Source organism: Geotrypetes seraphini, chromosome 4, assembly GCF_902459505.1.
Source record: "Geotrypetes seraphini chromosome 4, aGeoSer1.1, whole genome shotgun sequence".
NCBI classification, from domain to species: domain Eukaryota; kingdom Metazoa; phylum Chordata; class Amphibia; order Gymnophiona; family Dermophiidae; genus Geotrypetes; species Geotrypetes seraphini.
In genome coordinates, this window is record NC_047087.1 from 110,140,067 (window position 1) to 110,161,521 (window position 21,455).

General features: G+C 43.3%; 1 protein-coding gene across 7 annotated transcripts in view; it reads right to left on the reverse strand.

The window, feature by feature from the left end:
- LOC117359521 (beta-1,4-galactosyltransferase 3-like) overlaps positions 1-21,455 on the reverse strand; it is a 100,461-nt gene that overhangs the window by 32,475 nt on the left and 46,531 nt on the right. For all 7 annotated transcript variants that reach the window (XM_033942456.1, XM_033942452.1, XM_033942454.1 and 4 more), the window contains exons 4-5: positions 20,318-20,508; positions 2,560-2,682 (exon numbers count right to left, since the gene is read on the reverse strand). In XM_033942456.1, coding sequence (XP_033798347.1) covers positions 2,560-2,682; positions 20,318-20,508 — 314 coding nt within the window. The remainder of the gene's footprint in view (positions 1-2,559; positions 2,683-20,317; positions 20,509-21,455) is intronic.

Consider the following 21,455-nt stretch of genomic DNA (forward strand, 5'->3'; position numbering starts at 1 on the left):
GGCATCATTGAACTTTTTTGGAGGCTGAAGAGGGATGAGGGATGAGAGCCAGAGGCTTGCTGCCTTCTGCCTCTGTTGAGCCTCTGCTCTGACTCCTGAAAGGGACCTCTGCACCACCTAGACTACTGCATAAGAACGGAATCTTCAAGAACCCTGAAAATTCCTGCACCCCAAACTCTGAGCCTCCAGGGGTCTGCTGTCTCACAAGGCTTTAAGGTGACAGTCCGTAACACTGGCCATCAGGTAGTCCAGACACTTTCCATATACTGTAGCATCTGCCCCTTGAAGAGAAGCCTGCTAAGGGTGGCCTTAGAAGCCGAGTTTCCTGCCCATTATCTGATCCAGAGCATCTGTCGGGCGGAGACAGATTAGTCTGTCACCTTGCTTATGACTCTTATGATGTCATACAGAGTGTCTGCTATATAATTCACCCCAGAAAGGATCATCTGAGGGTCCTCTTCTTCATCCGATGCTGGGACCCAAGATAGCAGAGTATGGCAAGCACATGCCACAAAGGAGGCTGCCACTTTAATTACAATGACTAAAGTTTCAAATTGCCTCTTGAGAACCATGTCTACTTTGTGATCCTCAACAACAGCTCCTTCACTGGGCAAGAACGTCCACTTGGTGATCTGTGGTACCAGCGAATCCACCTTCAGCTGAATATACAGCTGTTGAAAATCCAGAACCAAGGGATATAACTTGGCCACAGACTTCCAGAGGTCAATTATTAGTTTTGTGATGTCATGCTGCAAGGGAAAGAACGTGGCTGGACTCACTGAGCTACTCATAATTGAGCACTGTGATGTAGAGGCTGGTAGAAATTCCAACTGAAATTATGCTCGGAAACACTGATGCCTTGAACAGCTGCTGCACTGTGGGGTCTTCACCCTGGTCCAGGGCCACCATTGATTCTTGTCTGCTGATCTCATGCAGAGAATCAGACTCTGCCAGGCAAACTGCATCCTAGGACAATAAGGGAATGAAATCAGATCTTCCATCCTCCCAGCTGACGTCAGGCTGAACATTCTAGTCCAGCTCCGAGTCCTTGTTTGCATGTGGCATGGGATGAGGACTAATCCCTGGTGCCATCACTACTGTCGCACCTTAAGTAAATTATGGGGGATCCCGGCAGTTTAAACAAGCATTTCACATCAGGTTCACAAAATCTGGGTTGGAGCTTTGCACAGGTGGTCTCGATGACCCCAGCATGGACTCTGAAGGTCCTCCAGGGCTCTGCAGCATTCACGCATCTGTACCTAGCCAAATCTCCTTCAGAGGGCTCTGGAAGCCTCCTGCAGATCCCCAGCCCTGGAGATCTCAGAGAGGCTGAGCCCAAGGCTCTGTCCTCTCCCCCATGCATCCCATGGCACACGGACACTCCTCAGCTAACTATCCAGCACAAACTTCACATGATTTTAAGCAAAAATCGAGGGGCTTTGAAGCAGATGGAGGCTTTAGGAAAAAAGATTGTTTAAAATCCATGATGGCCACCACCAGTGAAATCCTGCCAGAAATAGCTGGGGGTGAGGTGGGGGGGAAGGACGGTCCCCTGAAATTCAAAAACTACAAGGAAGGGGATTTGGGAGGAGGAGGACCCCTAGCTCTGGTCCTAGAAACCCTCAAATTTGAATTTTCCTGACCTCACCTTCCCTCACGATTTTCCCCATAGTCTACAATAGTCTTACTCACTGTGCCATGTGGTGTCCATCTGCCTCAGCTCAGAAGTGCAGCTGAAGCAAATGGAGAACTCTGCCTCACAGTTTGTTCTACAAGTTTGGTCTACGAGTTTGGAGCGATGTCAGACTGAGTCTCAACACCCAGAAACTCTCTCGCTGCAACGTGGGGGGGGGGGGGGGGGGGGAGAACCACGCAGCCAGTCTGCTATTAATCCTGGTTGAAGAAATTATGAGGCTTTAAAAATGCAATGGCATTCCCACAACCTTGCTTCAAGTGTTTGAAGCAAGCTCTTTACACTGAATTTGACAGAAGATAAACACCATATGGCCCATCCACACCTCCAGCTCAGTTTTAGTGTCACCTCCTCTGTACTTTTTCCATACTTTCTTGAATTTTAATGCAATCCAAGGCAATAGATTAAAGAATACCAGGGAAGGGTAATGAATGCATGGAATGAAGATCTGAAGAAGTGGTAGAAACAAAAACAGTAACAGATTTCAAAAACTTGTGTGGTATAAACATAAAGGATTCTTTAATGGCAATAAGAGGGTAACAATGCAATGAGATAGCAGTTCAGCCTAAAACATCAGGAAAATATTAATACTGTGCTTCCAAAAACACATAAGCAGCATGGACTGGCAATTACAACCCTAAATACCTTGCTGGTCAGACTAGATAGGCCATTTTGTTTATCTGCTCTCATTTAATGTGTTACTATGTCACCTCTACCTGGAAGCTTGACCTGTTTTCACTATTGTCCACTATTATGGCAACTTGCACTTATATGAAGCTTAGAAACAAACAGCACACTCCCACCCCATGTACTACCTAGAATGGAGACCAAATAAAGCATTATATTACACTATCCGTAATTCTTACCTCATGAACATGTCATCGTCTTCTCCACCCCATCCCCAGTATGTGTTTGGAAAGCCATTCATTCTCAAGTATTGCTCTGGAGTCACAGCAGACACACCTCCAAAATAGGACCAATATGGCAAACTAGGGAGGGAAAGAAAACATCCATGTGCATCACTTACTGAAATTAATTCTAGCCAGTGGTGTAGTAAGGGGGAGCGGGGAGGGCAGTCTACCCCGGGCACTGTCTTGTTGGGGGCACCTTTCCTCCTCTGACCCGCTGCCGTGCGCACACCTTCCTTTCCCTCCCTCATACCTACTTAGGGCCAGAAACACAAAGCTCCTACACCGGCTCAGATGATGGAGAGCAGGGGCTGCTTTTTTTGACAGGGCAGGCAGGAGGAGGAGGAGCAAGTGCCAGGCAGAGTTCCTTTCCCCCATTTTGCCCACAATTTTTTGCACGAATAACATTCATATAATTTGCATGCTATTATGCTGAGCATCGCTGGTAAGTGCCAGGCAGAGTTCCTTCCCACGTTTTACCTATGATTCTTCACATGAATAGCATTCACATAATTTGCATACTACTGTGCTGAGCATCGCTGGTAAAAGAAAAATTGCTCCCATCACACCTTAGGCACCTGAGCCAATCAGGAACTTAGACCCCTCTCAGTGCATCCTAGGATGTACCGGGAGGGGGGAAGGGCCATCATTTTGTAAAGGCATCCCTCCTGCCTGATTTGTGACAAAAGATATGGAGGGTCCTTGAGCTGTGGTGGGGTCTGACCTAACCCCCTCCCCCAGCCCACTAGACCACCATGATTTTATTTGGGGGGGGTGGAAGTAGTCAGGGAGATCGACAGGGGGAGCTTAGTGTCGGGGGAGGGGGGTGTCAGATGGTCCCAGTTTTAGGCTCCCCTGCCAACAGGGCTGGGTTTTTTTTAAAATGCCGTTGTGCCTGCGTTGTGTGCGCACAACACATGCACAGCAGTTACCGGCAGTTCCAGAGCTGCTGGTAATTAGCGACTGGAAACAAGGGGGGATTCCCTTTTGTGCATCGCTAGGAGCTCATTTAAATACTAATGAGCTCCTAGCTTAAACTGGCAGAGGGTTCTGGGACTTTGGGAAGAAGGGGACGCATGCACAGAAGGGAGGGAGCACCGAAGTGCGCCTTCAACATGGATGCCCCCTACCCTTGCTACACCACTGATTCTAGCCATGCTCACCATGGCTCATGAGATGTGCGAATTAATAGTGATTAGAGGAGAAGTATATCTATTGACATTACTGCTCCTTATTCTGTCAACCCTTTTGTTCATATCATCATGTGTCCAATACATATTACCGTGTTTCCCCGAAAATAAGACACTGTCTTATATTAATTTTGGGCCCAAAAAAACACTAGGTCTTATTTTCGGGGATGTTTTATTTTTTTCACGTTCAATGATCATCTTTCCCTTCCTCTTCTCCACCCCAATTCTTCCTATTTCCTTTCTCTCCCCCATATGTGCAGCATCTTTCCTCCCCTCTCACCCATCCCCTTGTGCAGTATCTTTCTATCCCTCCCTTCCATCCCTTGTGCAGAACCCTTGCAGCTTCTATCCCTCCCTCCCAGTCCTTGTGCAGCAGAACCCTTACAGCTTGTATCCCTCCCTCCCATCCCTTGCAGCTTCTATCCCTACCTTCCTCCCATCCCCCCCATGTAGCATCTTACTATCCCCCTCCCCTGTCGACCCATCTCTCTCTCCCATCCAAACTGCGAGGCAGAAATCAATGTACCTTATAACAAACCAGCAGCATCGACAGCAATCTAGACAGGTTCCTTCGCGGCCTGGGCCGTTACTCTGCCGAGTTGCTGATGATTTTGCCGACGACTAGGGCTTATTTTCGGGGGCAGGGCTTATATTAAGACCTACCCTGAAAATCATGCTAGGGCTTATTTTCGGGGTAGGTCTTATTTTCGGGTAAACACGGTATATATATATATATATATATATGTATATGTATGTGTGTGTGTGTGTACACGCGCACATATTTTTCTGTGACTAATGAGTATGACTCATACATAGTTAAGTTTTCTTGGTCCACCAACGCTGCACTTTAAATTATAAAACTGTATGCCATTTGCAGCCTAGGGCAGCATATACAGCTATTGAACTAGCCCAGCTAATGAAGGCAGCGGTGGTCCTCACAAAAGAACAAAGAATGTTCAGACAGCACCATAAAAGAAGGGTTATTTTTTATCCTTTTATATGAACAATCACAATCCAGGCAGAGACTGCTGTTTCAAATGAAGTGTTCAAAGTAAAAAGTTATTTATTTCACTATAATAGATTAAAGGCAACACTTCCTTTCTATAAAAATAATGCCGTTACCATTATTATTGGGCACTACTTTCCATAAAGAAAATTGGTAACTTGTGCTCCATTTTCTTCTATTCATTTTTCCTCTGTTTCATCAATGTTTTCCAATCTTGACTTACCTTTTTTTGTTTTTTTTAATAAATTAACCCAGTAGTTTTCTCTTGTTCCTTTGAGCTGGAAGCTCTAAGCAGAATCAGTCACTGGGGGCAAGTCCAGAGTCAGTGCTACCATCCAGAGGGATTTCGGTTCAATTCCTGGTCCTGATCTTCCACTCTGCAAGCCTGTGGATGCTGCCCAAATGTATGATCCTGTCTAAGGCCTAAAGAGATGCTAACTTACCCAGATCCAGGCTGGAGATTCTGGGTCAGTCCTGGTTTTGAACTTACTTCCCAAAGCAGTACGAGACTTGAAAGGCCTGATCCTGCCCACTGAGATTAGTATTGCAAGGCCCATAATACACCACAATGGGGTGGTCAGAAATCCAGGACTGTCCTAAAATCTCCAGCTTGGAACTGGGTATTTTATCATCTCTGGGCCTGCCACTATGAACACTGGGTTAAGTGAAATGGAAGAGAGTAACGGGGGGAAAAAAATCTTAAAAAGGTATAAAGATTTAATGGTGCCTGATATCAACTCTGTTCCAAATAAACTGGAACAGCAAAAGGAGCAGAAGAAAACTGCCTGAGTTACCTCCCTCACTCACTCCCAAACTGGAAAGCTAATCTCTGTTGAGCTACAGTAGCAATAGCCCCCACTGACTATTGGACAGAACAGCAGACTAAGAAGCAGGGAAGCTAGGGTTCATATCCTGCTGATGCTAAAAGTGAACTTGGCCAAGTCACTTCATATTTTATTGTCTCAGGTCAAACATATGGCCCTACTTACCAAATAAATTAATACACATTATTTACTAGAAGCTCCATTATTCTCAGTGGGGCCTGTTTATTAAGCATCCAAAGAACACCGAAGAGGAGCCTATTCAATAACAGCAGCTGGGCCAATAGAGAATACTAATGTAATCCAGTGTACGCACATCTAACATTCAGACACTCACAGTTACCTAAGCTATAAACCTGGTATAAATGTGAGCAACTAAATGAGGTAGGGAAGCATGTAACTTACAGTTTTCTATAAGATCACATGTAACTAGGAGCTTTACCCCTTTTGTATTTACATACTATACAACTTATGTGTGCTATTACAGAATAATGCTAGACACCCTGCAGGTACCTTCACAGATAAGTGTACACCTACATATATAACCACTAATATTCTATATGTTTACGGGAACAAGAGGCGCATAAATGTTGGCACCTAGAATGTAGAATTGCATGATGTCCCAGGAGGTATGCTGCCTGATGCCAAAATCCAAGATGTTACGGAGAGATTGCCAAGACTCATCAAGCCTGATGCCTATTATCAAATGCTGCTCATTCGTGTTGGAACTAATGATACAGCCAGGTACCCCTGCGAATGTATAAAAAGTGACTTTGTGGCTCTGAGAGAGAAGGTGAAGCAGTCAGGTGCACAGGTGGTATATTTGTCCATCCTCCCTGTCGAGGGTAAGGGTCAGGTCAGAGAAGCATACATCCTGGAGATGCATGGCTACGTGGATGGTGTCGTCAAGAGAATTTTGGCTTCCTGGGCCATGGGATGATTTTCTAAGGGCTGTGAGCAGGGATGGTATCCATATATTAAAGAAGGGAAGAAGTGCCTTCGGCAGCAGGCTGGCTAATCTACTAAAGAGAGCTTTAAACTAGAAGTGACAGGGCAGGGTGATCAAAGCTCCCAGTAAGTAAATCACTGAATACCTCTACACCACAAATGTCAAAAACAAGGCCCATGGGCTGAATTTGGCCCACCTGGCCATTTTATGTGGCCCACAGTGACTGTGCTGCATCCAAGCACCTGACCGTGCAGCCCCAGTCCCAGCGGCTCTCCAAGCCCCTGAACGCGCTGCCTCAGTACCCATTTGCAAGTAGAAGGACCCAGTCCCAAACAGTGAGCTAAGTTGCTTCTTCACATCCTTGCTTCTGCATACCCCTTCCCTGCCAAGACCCAGCACTAGGCACTCTGAGAAAAGGAATGTTACCAATGGTGTGCCTCAAGGGTCTGTTCTCGGGCCTGTTCTTTTTAACATTTTTATAAATGATATTGCTAAAGGGCTGTCGGGTAAGATTTGCCTCTTTACAGATGATATCAAAATCTGCAATATAGTAGACATCCCGGATGGTGTGAATAACATGAAGAAAGACTTAGCGAAGCTTGAAGAATGGTCTGAAATTTGGCAGCTAACATTTAATGCAAAGAAATGCAAGGTCATGCAATTGGGCTGCAAAAACCCGAAAGAGAAAGTCAAGGCAAAATCAAATGGCTCAGTTTTGGAAAAAATATCCTGAACAGGCCATTTAAGACCTAAGGGGGCCTAGTGAGAAATTAAAAGGGGAATGAGACACTGATCCTATGCAAATACTTATACAAAAAGACAAAAATTCAAATAAATTGAAAATGAAAACTAATGAGATGAAAAAGAAGCACGAGCTGAGGGGAAACCCACGTTAAGTGCGATCTCACTGCTTTGCAGACAAAAAACACACTGACTTGGTCCCATGTGATGGTGGCAGGTGGTAGGGCACACACACTTGCAGTGCACTGTCCTGCACTTATAGGCTTCTCATAATTGCTGGAGAACAGTTCTTTAGCAGGGATCTGTTGGATGACATCAAACATCAACATTGGTATGACGAGTGAGGTGATTAAATTTGCGGATGATACGAAGTTATTCAGAGTGAAGACACAGGGGGATTGCGAAGATCTGCAACATGACACAGAAACATAGAATATGACGGCAGAAAAGGGCCTTCGGTCCAACAAGTCTGCCCACTCAAATAACCCTCCCCTCTAAGTTCTTCTTTGAAGTGAGCCCACGTGTTGATCCCATTTGTTCTTAAAGTCAGTCACGTTACTGGCCTCAATTACCTAAAGTGGAAGATCATTCCAACGGTCAACCACCCTTTCGGTGTAGAAGTACTTCCTAGTGTCACTATGGAATTTCCCGCCCCTGATTTTTAGCAGATGCCCTCTTGTCGCCATAGGGCCTGTAAGGAAGAAGATGTCTTCTTCCACCTCATTACAGCCAGTGACGTATTTGAACGTCTCTATCATGTCACCCCTCTCTCTGCATTCTTCGAGAGAGTAAAGGTGCAACTTACCTAGTCGTTCTTCATAAGGGACATCCTTGAGCCCTGAGACCATCTTGGTGGCCAATCGTTGAATCGATTCCATTCTTAGCACATCCTTCCGATAGTGTGGCCTCCAAAATTGTACACAGTATTCCAGATGTGGTCTCACCATAGACCTGTACAACGGCATTACCACCTCGGGCTTTCGGCTGACAAAGCTTCTCCGAATGCAACCCAGCATTTGTCTAGCCTTGGATGAGGCTTTCTCTACTTGATTGGCTGCCTTCATGTCTTCACTAATGATTACTCCCAGGTCCCGTTCTGCCACAGTTCTGGTTAAGGTCTCACCATTCAGAGTGTAGGTTCTGCATGGGTTTCTGCTACCAGGTTGCATAACCTTACACTTCTTGGAATTAAAATTCAGCTGCCAAATAGTAGACCAGTGCTCCAGAAAAAGTATGCCCTGTGTCATAGCGTCGGGCATGGTATCTCCGCCCACTATGTTGAATAATTTAGTATCATCGGCAAATAATGCAATTTTACTCCAAAATCCTTTAATATCTTGTATGAAGATATTAAATAGGATTGGACCCAGGACCGAGCCCTGCGGTAATCCACTCTGCACTTCTGACTTTTCAGAGGGAGTACCGTTTACCACCACCCTCTGATGTCTGCCACTGAGCCAGTCCTTGACCCATGCAGTTAATATTTCTCCTAGCCACAATGAACTCATCTTGTTCAAAAGCCTACGGTGTGGAACGCTATCAAAAGCCTTGCTGAAGTCCAGATACAACACATCTAGGGACTCTCCTTTATCTAGTTCTTTTGTTACCCAGTCAAACAAGCTGATCAGGTTGGATTGGCAGGATTTCTCCTTTGTAAATCCATGCTGGTGTGGATCCCTCAGTCTCTCATCATCCAGAACCATGTCTAATTTGTGTTTAATCAATGTTTCCAAAAGTTTGCACACTATTGACGTGAGACTTACCGGTCTGTAATTTGCAGTCTCTAACCTGCATCCCTTTTTGTGAAGCAGAATGACATTAGCTGTTTTCCAGTCTAATGGAACTTTTCCCATGCTCAGAGAAAGATTGAAGAGCGCGGCTAATGGCTCTGCCAGGACATCTCTCAATTCCCTAAGCACTTTGGGGTGTAAATTATCTGGTCCCATGGCTTTATACACTTTGAGCCTTGACAATTCTTGGTAGATGCTGCTGGTGTAAAATTCAAAATTCCTGAACGGGTCTTCTGAGTTCTCTGTTGTTTGCAGCTGTGGGCCGGATCCTGGTGCCTCACAGGTAAATACTGAGCAGAAGTATTTATTCAGTAGTTCGGCTTTATCGGAGTCCGAATCTGCAAAGTTGCCATCGGGTTTCCTTAGGCGCACTATCCCATCTGAATTCCTCTTTCTATCACTAACATACCTGAAGAAGGATTTATCCCCTCTTTTGATATTCCTAGCTAAATCTTCTTCCATCCTGAGTTTGGTGTATCTGACCGCTGTTTTGACAGTTCTAGATTTTTCTAGATAAGCTTCTTTGTCTTTTGGGCGTTGTGATCGTTTGTAGGATACAAATACTTTTATCTTCTGTTTTATGAGTTCTGAGATCTCCGCAGAGAACCATTGGGGTTTGTTATTTCTCCGCCGTTTACTCACGATCCTTATAAAGAGGTTGGTTGCTTCCTGTAGGGTAGATTTCAGAGCTGACCACATGACCTCCACATCATCTGTTGTGTCTTGGGTTTGCAGCGCTTCATAGACAAAATTTCCCTTGCTCTCGAAGTCAGTGCCCTTAAAGTTAAGGACCTTCGTTGACGTGTTCGACCTTGTGGATCCCTTCCTGAGGTGAAACCACACCATTTTGTGGTCGCTGGAGGCCAACACCTCACCTACCGAAACCTCTGTGACACTATCTCCGTTGGTGAGTATCAGGTCGAGAATCGCCTGATCCCTGGTGGGTTCCAGAATCATTTGTTTGAGTTGTGCCCCCGTATAGATGTTAGTATCCTTCTGCTGCTGCTGCTCGTGGCTGAAACTTTATTCCAGTTTATATCTGGCATGTTGAAATCCCCTAACAGTACAGTGTCTCCATGCAGAGTGAAGGTCTCAATGTCTTCAATTAATTCTTTGTCTATGTCGTCCTGTTGTTTAGGAGGCCTGTATATAATGCCCAGATACAGGCATTTGCCACTTCCCCTGGCAAGGTTCACCCAGAGGGACTCCCCTGTATACCTGACACCTGCGATTCTGGTAACTTTGATTTCTTCCTTGCTACCCCTCCTCAGTTTTTGCCTTCTCTGTCTCGGCGGAGTAAGTTATAACCTGGAATAGCCATATCCCATCCATGGGAATCTGTGAACCAAGTTTCAGATATTGCCACCACATCTAGGTCAGCACTCCTCATTTCCGTCTCTAATTCCAATATTTTATTGCCTAAACTGCGGGCGTTGATGTACATAGCCTTCCATACTTCGTGTATGCCCGGTCTGCGTGGAGATTTTCCCGCTTGACTTAGTATGCCCTTTATTTCCCTGTTTGAGTTAGTTCGTCCCTTTCGAGTTGGTCTGTCCCCTGCGGTACTGACTGCGGCGTAAGTACTTACCTCAGACTCAGTACTGGAATATTTACTTACCATACCAGGATGAGAAAGGGTTTGCTCCCCCAACTCACCTAGTTTAAAGCCCTTTGGAGCAGGTGAGCCAGTCGTCTACCGAAGACATTCTTCCCTCTTCTGGTTAGGTGGAGCTCATCCGATCCCTGTAGTGCCTCTCCGTGGTCCAGGAAGCTGAAGTTCATCTCCCTGCACCATCCGTGTAGCCATTCGTTTGTCTTCTGGATGCGATCTTCCCTGGTTCTACCCTTGCCTCTCACTGGAAGGATGGAGGAGAAGACCACCTGTGCTCCCATTTGCTTCAGCTTCTAACCCAAGGCTCTAAAGTCTTCGGGTATCTTCTCCGGGGTGTTCCTGGCGATGTCGTTCATCCCGACGTGGATGAGAAGCACAGGATAGTAGTCTTGGGGCTTGATTAATCTCCCTAGGCTTGTGGTCACATCCCTGATTCTGGCTCCTGGCAGACAACAAACCTCTCTTGATAGTAGATCTAGTCTGCATATTGGTCCCTCTGTGCCTCGCAGCAGGGAGTCCCCAATGACTACCACTCTGCGCTTCTTCTGAGGGAGCTGGTCCGTTGCCCCTGGAGCCTGAGTCATCTTCTGGAAATCCTCTTGAAAGCCGTCCTGAAAGTCGCTGGCTGGTTCTATCTGTAGAAGATGGAACCTGTACTTTAGGGTGATATATGAGGTTGATGTGAAGTTTCTCTGTTTGCGTGAAGTAAAGATTGGTCTTTTGTATTTGCTTGTAGAGGTGACCAGTTGCTAGGAGTCGACGTCTCCAGCCTCTTCTTGTACCTCAGCTGTTACTTCCAACGTTGCGGATCTGGTCGGTCTGAGTGTCTCAAAGGTGGTCATGTTTCCTTGCGCAAGCACAGAGACTTGGGACAGCTCCTGAATGACGCCATTGATGTAGGCCTCATCTTCCCTGATGCTTCTGAGACGCTTCACCTCCTCCCTTAGGCTTATCAATTCTTGCATGATGTCTCCATCAGTCTGTTGCTGGTCAACCACCTCCGTCTGTAGTGAGACTGAAGTCATCTGCTATGGAATAACTTCGGTCTGCACAGAGACCTCTGTCATCTGTCGTGGGTAGTCTTCTATCTGCATGGAAGCTGTGGTCGTCCTCAGGCTCTCTTTGGTGATTGGGACGCTGGTCTTCAATGCAGTCTTGTTGCTTCTAGTTCTTCCTGCCATTTTTCAGTTTCTCACTTGCTGGGTGTTGGCCCTGGTCCGCCTGCTAGTTGATTTGCTTTTGTACTCCTGGTTAGCTGATATGTGTAGTTGTCTGCTGTTTGGTGGACTCGCCTACTTGCTAGGTGTTTGCTCCTATCCGCCTATTAGTTGACTGTGTGAGTCTGTCTGATGTTTGCTAGGTGTTTGCTTTGTTGCTTCTTCTTGCTAGTTTGTGCTTGTGTTTTCTTGTCTTGTGTGTCTTTTGCTGGTATCGTCTATACCTGTCGCTTCTTCGTTTGTGTATGTTTGTGACCCCTCTTGGACCTGCACCTTCTTTCTTCCTCCGGGCCTGCTGTTTCTTTGTCTTGCTTTAGCTTGGGGGGGGGTGTGCGTGTGTGCTCTCCCCGTTCACATTAAATTCCTTACCTTGATGCCTTTCCCTGGTGTCCTTGGAGGTATCGGCTTGGCTCTTCTCAAAGGCTCTTCTCAAAGTCTCTTCGCAAAGGCGCTCTCGCTAAGGCGAGTGCCTTCGCCGCACGCCGAACAGCTGCGCACCGTTGGCTTTCCTCCTTTTAAGGGGGAGTTTGGGCTGAGCTGGAGCTGACGCGCTGGGGGTGGGCGGAGCTTCCTCTCGCTACCCCTGACTCGCTGCTCCCTCACCGGCTTCTGCCTCCTTACTCTCCTTCCTACTGCTGGTTCGCCCCTGCTCCTCTTCTCTCCGACTGAACCGTGAGCTGGTAGGCTCAAGGAATGGGCATCAACATGGCAGATGAAGTTCAACATGCATGTAGGTAACAAAAATCTCATGCACGAATAAAGGATGTTCGGGGCGGTACTTGGAGAGACCTCCCAGGAAAGAGATTTGGGAGTTATGAATGACAAGTCGATGAAGCCATCCACACAATGTGTGGCGGTGGTGAAAAGGGTGAACAGAATGCTAAGAATGATAAAGAAAGGGATCACGAACAGATCGGAGAAGGTTATCATGCCGCTGTACCGGGCTATGGTGCGCCCTCACCTGGAGTACAGCGTCCAGCACTGGTCACCGTACATGAAAAGTACATGGTACTACACGAAAGGGTCCAGAGAAGAGCAACTAAGATGGTTAAGGGGCTGGAGGAGTTGCGTACAGTGAAAGATTAGAGAAACTGGGCCTTTTCTCCCTCGAACAGAGAAGATTGAGAGAGGAAATGATCGAAACATTCAAGGTACTGAAGGGAATAGACTTAATAGATAAGGATAGGTTGTTCACCCACTCCAAGGTAGGGAGAACGAGAGGGCACTCTCTAAAATTGAAAGGGGAACATAAGGAACATTCCGTACGAACATAAAGAAGTTCTTCTTCACCCAGAGAGTGGTAGAAAACTGGAACGCTTTTCCGGAGTCTGTTATAGGGGAAAACACCTTCCAGGGATTCAAGACAAAGTTAGACAAATTCCTGCTGAACCAGAACATATACAGGTAGGGCTAGTCTCAGTTAGGGCGCTGGTCTTTGACCAGAGGGCTGCTGCGTGAGCGAACTACTGGGCACGATGGGCCACTGGTCTGACCCAGCAGGAGCAATTCTTATGTTCTTATCAGTGTGGATCTTTCATCCTGCTTGTACTCAGAGAAACGTGTAAAAATTAGGTGCACTGCAAGACTGAACCTCCTTTTATAAAGATCTGCACAAAAGTGCTCCTGGGGGCATAGTTTGGATGGAGTTGTGATGAATAGCATAATTTATCAAATACATGGGTATACAGTGCATCTTTGTTGGAGCAAGTGCAAATTTGTGCTCCACAGGGGCTAGTTCTAGGTGCCTATCTTATAAAAGGCACAAAAATTACTATGCTATTTTTATAAAACAGTTGCCTTTTTAGATTATTCACAAAAACTATTGTCATAGTTTTGTATTTTCAGAACTATGTGTACTTTACTTGGGAAATATTTATCTGCAGATACTTTCCCTTTGAAGATTGCCTACATAGAAAAGTATGCACTTACTTTCATTGTGAAAACTGGTGCAAAGACTGCTGGTAAATACTACCTACAGCAGTGGTCTCAAACTCAAACCCTTGCAGGGCTACATTTTGGATTTGTATATAAAAGGGCGAAGAACAACAATCGGTCATTATTACTTCATTCGTTTCCTAAAGACCAGCAAAAAGATAATATCTGCACTTTTGTGTCAAAATATACCAATGCTAGCCCAAGAATTACACATACTGTCAGAAAACATTGGAACATCATGAAAACATTGGACATATTTAAAGACACCACTTTTCGCAGTTCATATTCACGAGGCAGGAACTTAAAGGAGTTATTGAGTCCATCTGAGCTAAAACCTTTGACAGTCACAAAACCTATATTAAAAGAACACTATAAGTGTGGACGTTGCCAAAATTGTGACATCATGATCCAATCCGATCAATTCATCAATCCTCATGACAATAAATCATATTTTATTAATTTTTTCAGTAATTGCAACAGCACGTATATTGTTTATCTTCTATTATGTCCATGTAGCAAATTATATGTTGGAAAAACGATCAGAAGTTTAAAAATTTGATTAAACGAACATTGTTCTAATCTCAAGATCAACAAAAAAGAGGCACCATTAGTATCCCATTGTTCAGAAATGCAACATAAGTTTCAGCAATTAAAATGTTGGGTTATCAACATCATACCTAAAACTAGAAGAGGGGGTGATCGCGGTAAAATATTGTTGAGACGGGAACAACACTGGATCTCCAGATTACAATCACTTGAACCCCATGGACTCAACAACCAAATAGAATGGCATGCATTTTTTTGATGATTCAAGTCTTATCATCGCAATATAATCAATAACATCTTGCCTTTATTTTGCATTTCTGCCATTTCAGGGTTAATCAAGTGGTTAGCTTTCTTTTTTCTCCATTTTTGAAAGTCTCTTTTGATTACCATTCACTATAAACAGCATCAGATTGAGATCATGTCAACGTCACACACACGTGATTTCTCACGTCATTAATCATGACGTCATCATTGATTCTATTGGTTCAATTTTCTCGGCGTCCTGTTTAAATACAGGTGCCATTTTGTAGTATGCTTGATGCAAAGATTGACAAACGCAGCTACACTATGGGCAAGTTTATTCTGATTTATTATTTATATCTTCTTGCTTTGTTAGCGATTCATTTATGCCATATTCAGTTGGGAATTCAAGCTTTTCTTAACGTAGTAAGCTTCACAAAAGCAATTTATTATGAATATGTGTTTGTCAATCATTCACGTTCTTTCAACTGGTAGTTGTTTATTTATGGCATTTTTACTTTGCAATTCAAGCCTTTTATTATTGCAGTTAGTTTTGTAACTGTAGTTTACAGTTAATATACATTTGGAAGTTTTAACTTCTTTAGTTAATTTTCATCATGTGACTGGCTGGTTGCAGTTTAATATACAGTATGACATAAGTTGAATACAAGAACAATAAGTATTCATCATACCTATTCTCAATGGGTCTTGATTTGGTTTCTTAAAATATTCATATAATGTTTTCTTCTCTCTTAGAATATATGAGCAATTTGAAAAATTGGTTTACACCGGCAATATACAAGCTCTATTATTACCCCCGAAGAAGCCCCGTTGGAGCGAAACGGATGGGACCTCCGTCGGGTCACTAAGATAAGTGCTTGACATTTAAAGATTATGGTGTTCTTTCAGCATTGAATCATGTTCAGAGCTGCTGGTTTTTTCATGCTCAATCATTAACAAGAGAGATTTTGATAAAAGTTTTAGAAAAAGAAATATAAATATTGCACATATTTGATAAAGATTAAAAATAATATCACACAATAAGTTAAAAATTAAAATCCACACAGGGGTTTTTTGACCAGTGATGAAAACCAACCCCAATTGGCTATGGTCTTTTAGATCCATATTCCAGGGGTTTTTTGAGGTCTTTTCTCCTCTGTTTTAAACATACATTATATGTAACAATTAGGTGATCCATCCTGTTTATTGATTTATACATCGTTTTTTGGACACTTCATTACGTTTCCATTCCATATTCGGGTTGAAAACTAATGCCTGTAGTTCACTGACTCGACAAAAAGAAGTGACAGCGATCAAGTAAACCACTTTCCAAGTGAGGAACTTCAGATGAGTAGACACTAGTGGCTCAAATGGGGGTTTCATCAACTTGGCAAGGATTTACATTAAGATCTCAGACAACTGGAGGTGATTTTAGCAGCGGTTTGGATTTGAAAACTCCTTTCATAAACCTGGAAACCAGAGAATGAATGGCTAGAGGTTTATTGTTGACAGGACTAATAGCACTGAATTGGACTATGACCAAAGTGGTTTTGATGCCAGAAGTGGAAAGATGGAGAAGATAATCCAGAACTGAAAGAAGTAAAGAGGAGGAAGGATCTTGGTGATGAAGAGAACACCAGAAAATAAAATGTGTCCACTTCTTTTGATAGCATTGCTGGGTAGATGGTTTTCTGGATGCAGTAATAATGGCTTGAACAGGATCAGAGATGAAAATCTGTTACATTTCACCAAAAGGTACCAAGCTGTCAAGTGTAGAGATTGCAGATTGGAATGTAACATGGATTCATGACTCTGAGTGAGTAGAGATGGAAAGATCTGTAAATTGGATCCTTAACAACTGAAATAGAAGGGAGAACCAAGGTTGTCTGGGCCACCGTGGAGCTATGAAAATCATGGTGGCCAATTCTCTCTCGAGTTTGACTAAAGTTTTCAGAATGAGAGAGATTGGCGTAAATGCATATAGGAATTTGTTCATCCAATCCAGAAAGAATGCATCTGCCTCGAGACCTGCAAGGAGTATTGTCTGGAGCAGAATTGAGGCAGCTAGTGATTGAGGGGAGACACAAATAAGTCTATCTGTAGAGTTCCCCATAACTGGAAAATGTGCCGGAGTATTTTGGAGTTGAGAGTTCACTTGTGCAGCCGGAGGAATCTGCTGAGGCTGTTGGCAAAGAAATTCTGTTTCCCTTGAATATGCTCTGTGACAGGGCCAGGGGTAAGCCTAGTGCTGGCAACACAGCTCCTGCCCCAGGCACAAGTTTTAGCAGTCTTTGGAGAACCACTCTGGAATAAACACAGCAGAGAAAACAAAAAAACTTTCCACCGATAATTGCTAGTTCCAAGTTTTATTATCCAGTTCAATTGCACTGGTTCTAAGGCAGCCACACCGGCTGATGAGGCTTGGAAAAGATTTATCACAAACAAAAGTTGCTGGAAAAGAGAAGTCTGTGCTTCAGTCAGGAAAGGAAAAACACTAAAACCATTTCCTTTTAAACAGGATTTCTCTTTCTCATAGTTCTGCTGCCAGGCTTTGCACAGTTCTGGCAGCCTTCTGGTCTCAAGAACCCAAATACAAGAGTTTAGCTCTACTCTTTTTAGGCTTGGCACAATTATTGTATTGCACCCTCTGCTTCTTCAGGAAGCTCTTCCCACCTGACTACCTGAAGTATAAATACCCCACTACACTTCTTATTTCTGGGCCGGGGGCTGGGAACCATCCACCCTTGTTTTAATGGTCTAAGATTCCCCTCCCAAAAGTTCCCACTATCAGGGATGTGCAATCTCAGGTCACTGAATCCATTCCAGGCTTTATTTCTCCTTTTAAGGTTAGTTAGCATTACCCATCCCCCACTCTCTATGCTTTGCTTGTATACAGGGATTCTGGTTTAATATCTGCTATTAGGCAATCCTCACATTCACACATCAAACTCTTATTCATTATACAGTCCCTCCTGAGGGCAGAAAAGTTCCTTTTAAGTAATTTAGACCAGTATTCTTCAACCTTTTGACACCTATGGACCGGCAGAAATAATTATTTTGTGGACCGGCACCGGTCCACGGACTGGCAGTTGAAGAACACTAGGCTAAGTCGTGCCCATTTCCACTCAATCTCCGCCCCAGACCCCGCCCCCCATAATAGTACTAATTGTAACACCATTTTTTCCATTCATTTTTCATATATATATATACAATATAATTGTATTAACACCACATAATGGTTAACCACAAAATTAAAATACACAAAGCACATTGTATGCTTTTTAACATTCATTCCTACCAGAAAACAGATAACCCCATGTAAATGTAGGACCAAAAACTAAAAGTACTAATATATACAAATAAACCCTAAGATTCAAGATTCTGCAAGCACTACAACCCCAGAGGAAAAGAAACAATGCATTTCTTCCTGAACAGAAAAATAAATCACTAAATAAAAAAATAAAAGCATTTCCCCTACCGTTGTCTCTCTCCCTCCATGCTGTGCCTTGCCTTCTGGCTTGCCCCCCGGTGTTATCTTTGGACCGGTCCACTATGCGATTCAGGCCAGCTCCCTGGGTGCTGCATTGCACAAAGCTGTGGACAGCGGCTCCTCGCATGCATCCCGTGCCTCATCTGGAAGCCTTCCCTTTGACGTTGCGACATCGGGTGGGAATGCACTACATGGTGTTGGCAAGCTGAAAACTTTTAAACTCTTAAGTGTCGGTGCACTTTTCACTGTCCGTACTGAGCTTCGTGGATGATGTCACCCCACATGTGAGAATATGCTGCCTGCTTGTCCTGGGATAATTGCATGTACTACTTCCATTGTATACAAATAGATTTCAACAAAGAAAAATGGGGAGACCCAATGATCCACAGTGAAAACAATCCACTGATGAAAACAAAGCAAAAACTGTGGATACAGATGTTCTGGAGATAATTTATTAAATACTGGCATATAAAACCATGAAAATTCAATTTAAAAAGTACAATGATAAAAAATACTGTGATAAAAATCCAACCGGACCCTACACGGTCCGTGTTTCGGCAAACACGCCTTCCTCAGGGGTCCTAAAAAGAAGAGGTAATGATGAATAATAATAAAGAGAAAGATAAGAAGTGACTGTGATGACAATCTGGAGCATGTATATTAGAGTCTATACTCGACTGCAAGATAAAACAAGTGAGCCAAGTGTGATCATGCTATATACAGAGGCTTGAAACATCGACAAGAGATATGAGGATAAAATATGCCAAAAAAGGCCGAGAAGAAAAGGTGCCATGGTGTATAAGCTTAAGCACAGAAATCTATAAAATGCCTAAGAGAAGCCATAGAATGAAAAGTTAATAGAATGAAGAAACCATAGTGCGTGTTTGATTTTGAAAACATGAAGAGATATGCGACACAATGTAATGACGAGAAGACATTATACATACCAATGGTTTGCAAACTCACATATAAAGAATTGGACTGAAAACAATCTATTGTCTTTAAACTATATAAAAAAGAGATCGTATTCAAACATGAAGAAACCATAATAGGACATGAACACATAGAATAATAGTTAAAACAACAGAATAAAATGACTTAGTTCTAAGACAGCAGAACAATCTAAGCTATCAAATTACTAGACAAATCATTTCATATTGTAATTTTAAAGTTAAATGATATAAGATATGTAAAGCATGGTCACGATGAAATATAATGCACCCATGAAATGAATGAAACAAAGATGTGAATGGATTATATATATGAACCAATAATTAAAGAGCAAGCTGAATGTTCATACTCATGGACACTAAAGGCAATGAAAGTAAGACATGATAAATTGGAATCCATTAATCCTTATGTATCATGCCATATTTGTACCATTAGTCCTTATGTATCATGCCATATTCGTACCTGTCATTATTATTATTTTTACCTCACCTGGTTGTTAATGCACTGTTATATATGGATTCCAATTTATCATGTCTTACTTTCATTGCCTTTAGTGTCCATGAATATGAACATTCAGCTTGCTCTTATTGGTTCATATATATAATCCATTCACATCTGTTTCATTCATTTCATGGGTGCATTATATGTCATCGTGACCATGCTTTACATATCTTATATGGCACATTTTATCCTCTTATGTCTCTTGTCGATGTTACAAGCCTCTGTATATAGCATGATCACACTTGGCTCACTTGTTTTATCTTGCAGTTGAGTATAGACACTAATATGCATGCTTCAGATTGTCATCACAGTCACTTCTTATCTTTCTATCTTTATTATTATTCATCATTACCTCTTCCTTTTAGGATCCCTGAGGAAGGCGTGTTCGTCGAAACACAGACCGTGTAGGGTCCGGTTGGATTTTTATCACAGTTTTTTTATTATTGTACTTTTTAAACTGAATTTTCATGGTTTTATATGCCAGTGTTATCTCCAGAACATCTGTACCCATAGTTTTTGCTTTTGTTTGCAAATAGATTTCATGTATATTTATTGTGGAAATCTTGAAAACTCAACTGGGTTGTGGCTGTAGAAGACCACGGATGACCAACCTTGCTCTAGCATCTGAGGCAAGCTGGAAGCAGACTTTTTTTTTTTTTTTTTTGCTGGTTCACAGGATCAGACTAGAAAGCAGAAAGACCAAAGGCATGACTTCTTTTTCACTTACCTGTATTTGAACTTGTCCATGGCACTTGACATATGCTTAGGGTACCTGTGGTCACAGATGTACAAATTGTAATCATTCTCTGGAATGAGGTCCACATCATGCATGATCAAGCAGTCCCAGTCCTCATTCTTAAGGGCTTCCTTTACTCCAACATTAAGGAGTTTTGCTCTATTGAATGTACCATTTCCAGCCTAGAAAAGCAAAATGCTCTTAATTGCCAATATGGACAAAAGTGACCCAAGTTTAAAAGGCTATACAGGAATCCTGCCCAGAGATGCAGACCTTTACACTGACGAGGGAAATCTTATCAGGGGAGAAAAGACCCTCTACTGGGATTCTAATCAATTACACCAATGGTTCTTAAATTTGTCCTTGGGGACCCCCAGTCAGTCGGGTTTTCAAGATACCTCTAATGAATATGCATGAGGCAGATTTGCATGCCTTTCACCCCTGGAGAGTGTGGCACAATGGTTAAAGCTACAGCCTCAGCACCCTGGGTAAGTCACTTAATCCCCCCATTGCCCCAGGTACATTAGATAGATTGTGAGCCCGCCGGGGGAGACAGGGAAAAATGCTTGAGTACCTGAATATTCTCATGTAAACCGTTCTGATCTCTCCTGGGAGAACGGTATAGAAAATTGAATAAATAAAATATGCAAATCTGCCTCATGCATATTCATTAGGGATATCTTGAAAACCCGACTGGCTGGGGTTCCCCCAGAACAGGTTTAAAAACCACTGAATTACCCTCAAGGGGTTTCACTTCAAAAACCTGCTGTGTGAGATGGGCTACAAAGCAATGAAGTCTGGAAGTACATATAAAGACATAATGCATAAAAATTGATTGCGCAGATTCCTTCTTTTTACCCCATCCGCTTTTCACATATAAAGAGATTAGGTTCTTACCTTGATAATATCTTTTCCAGTAGATAAGAATAGTATACTGAACCATAGGGTTGCCCATCTATGCTCGTGAGTATACTGCAGAAGATGTGAATCACAGCTTTTCAATCCCTCCTCCTTCTCCACAGTTTCTGCTGCCCTCCTCAGTTCATACCAAAGTTGGCAATTCTCCATTCAGGAGAAGACAGGAGGAGGAGGGGAATTCCTTGAAACTAAGTGTCTGATCTGCTCAGAC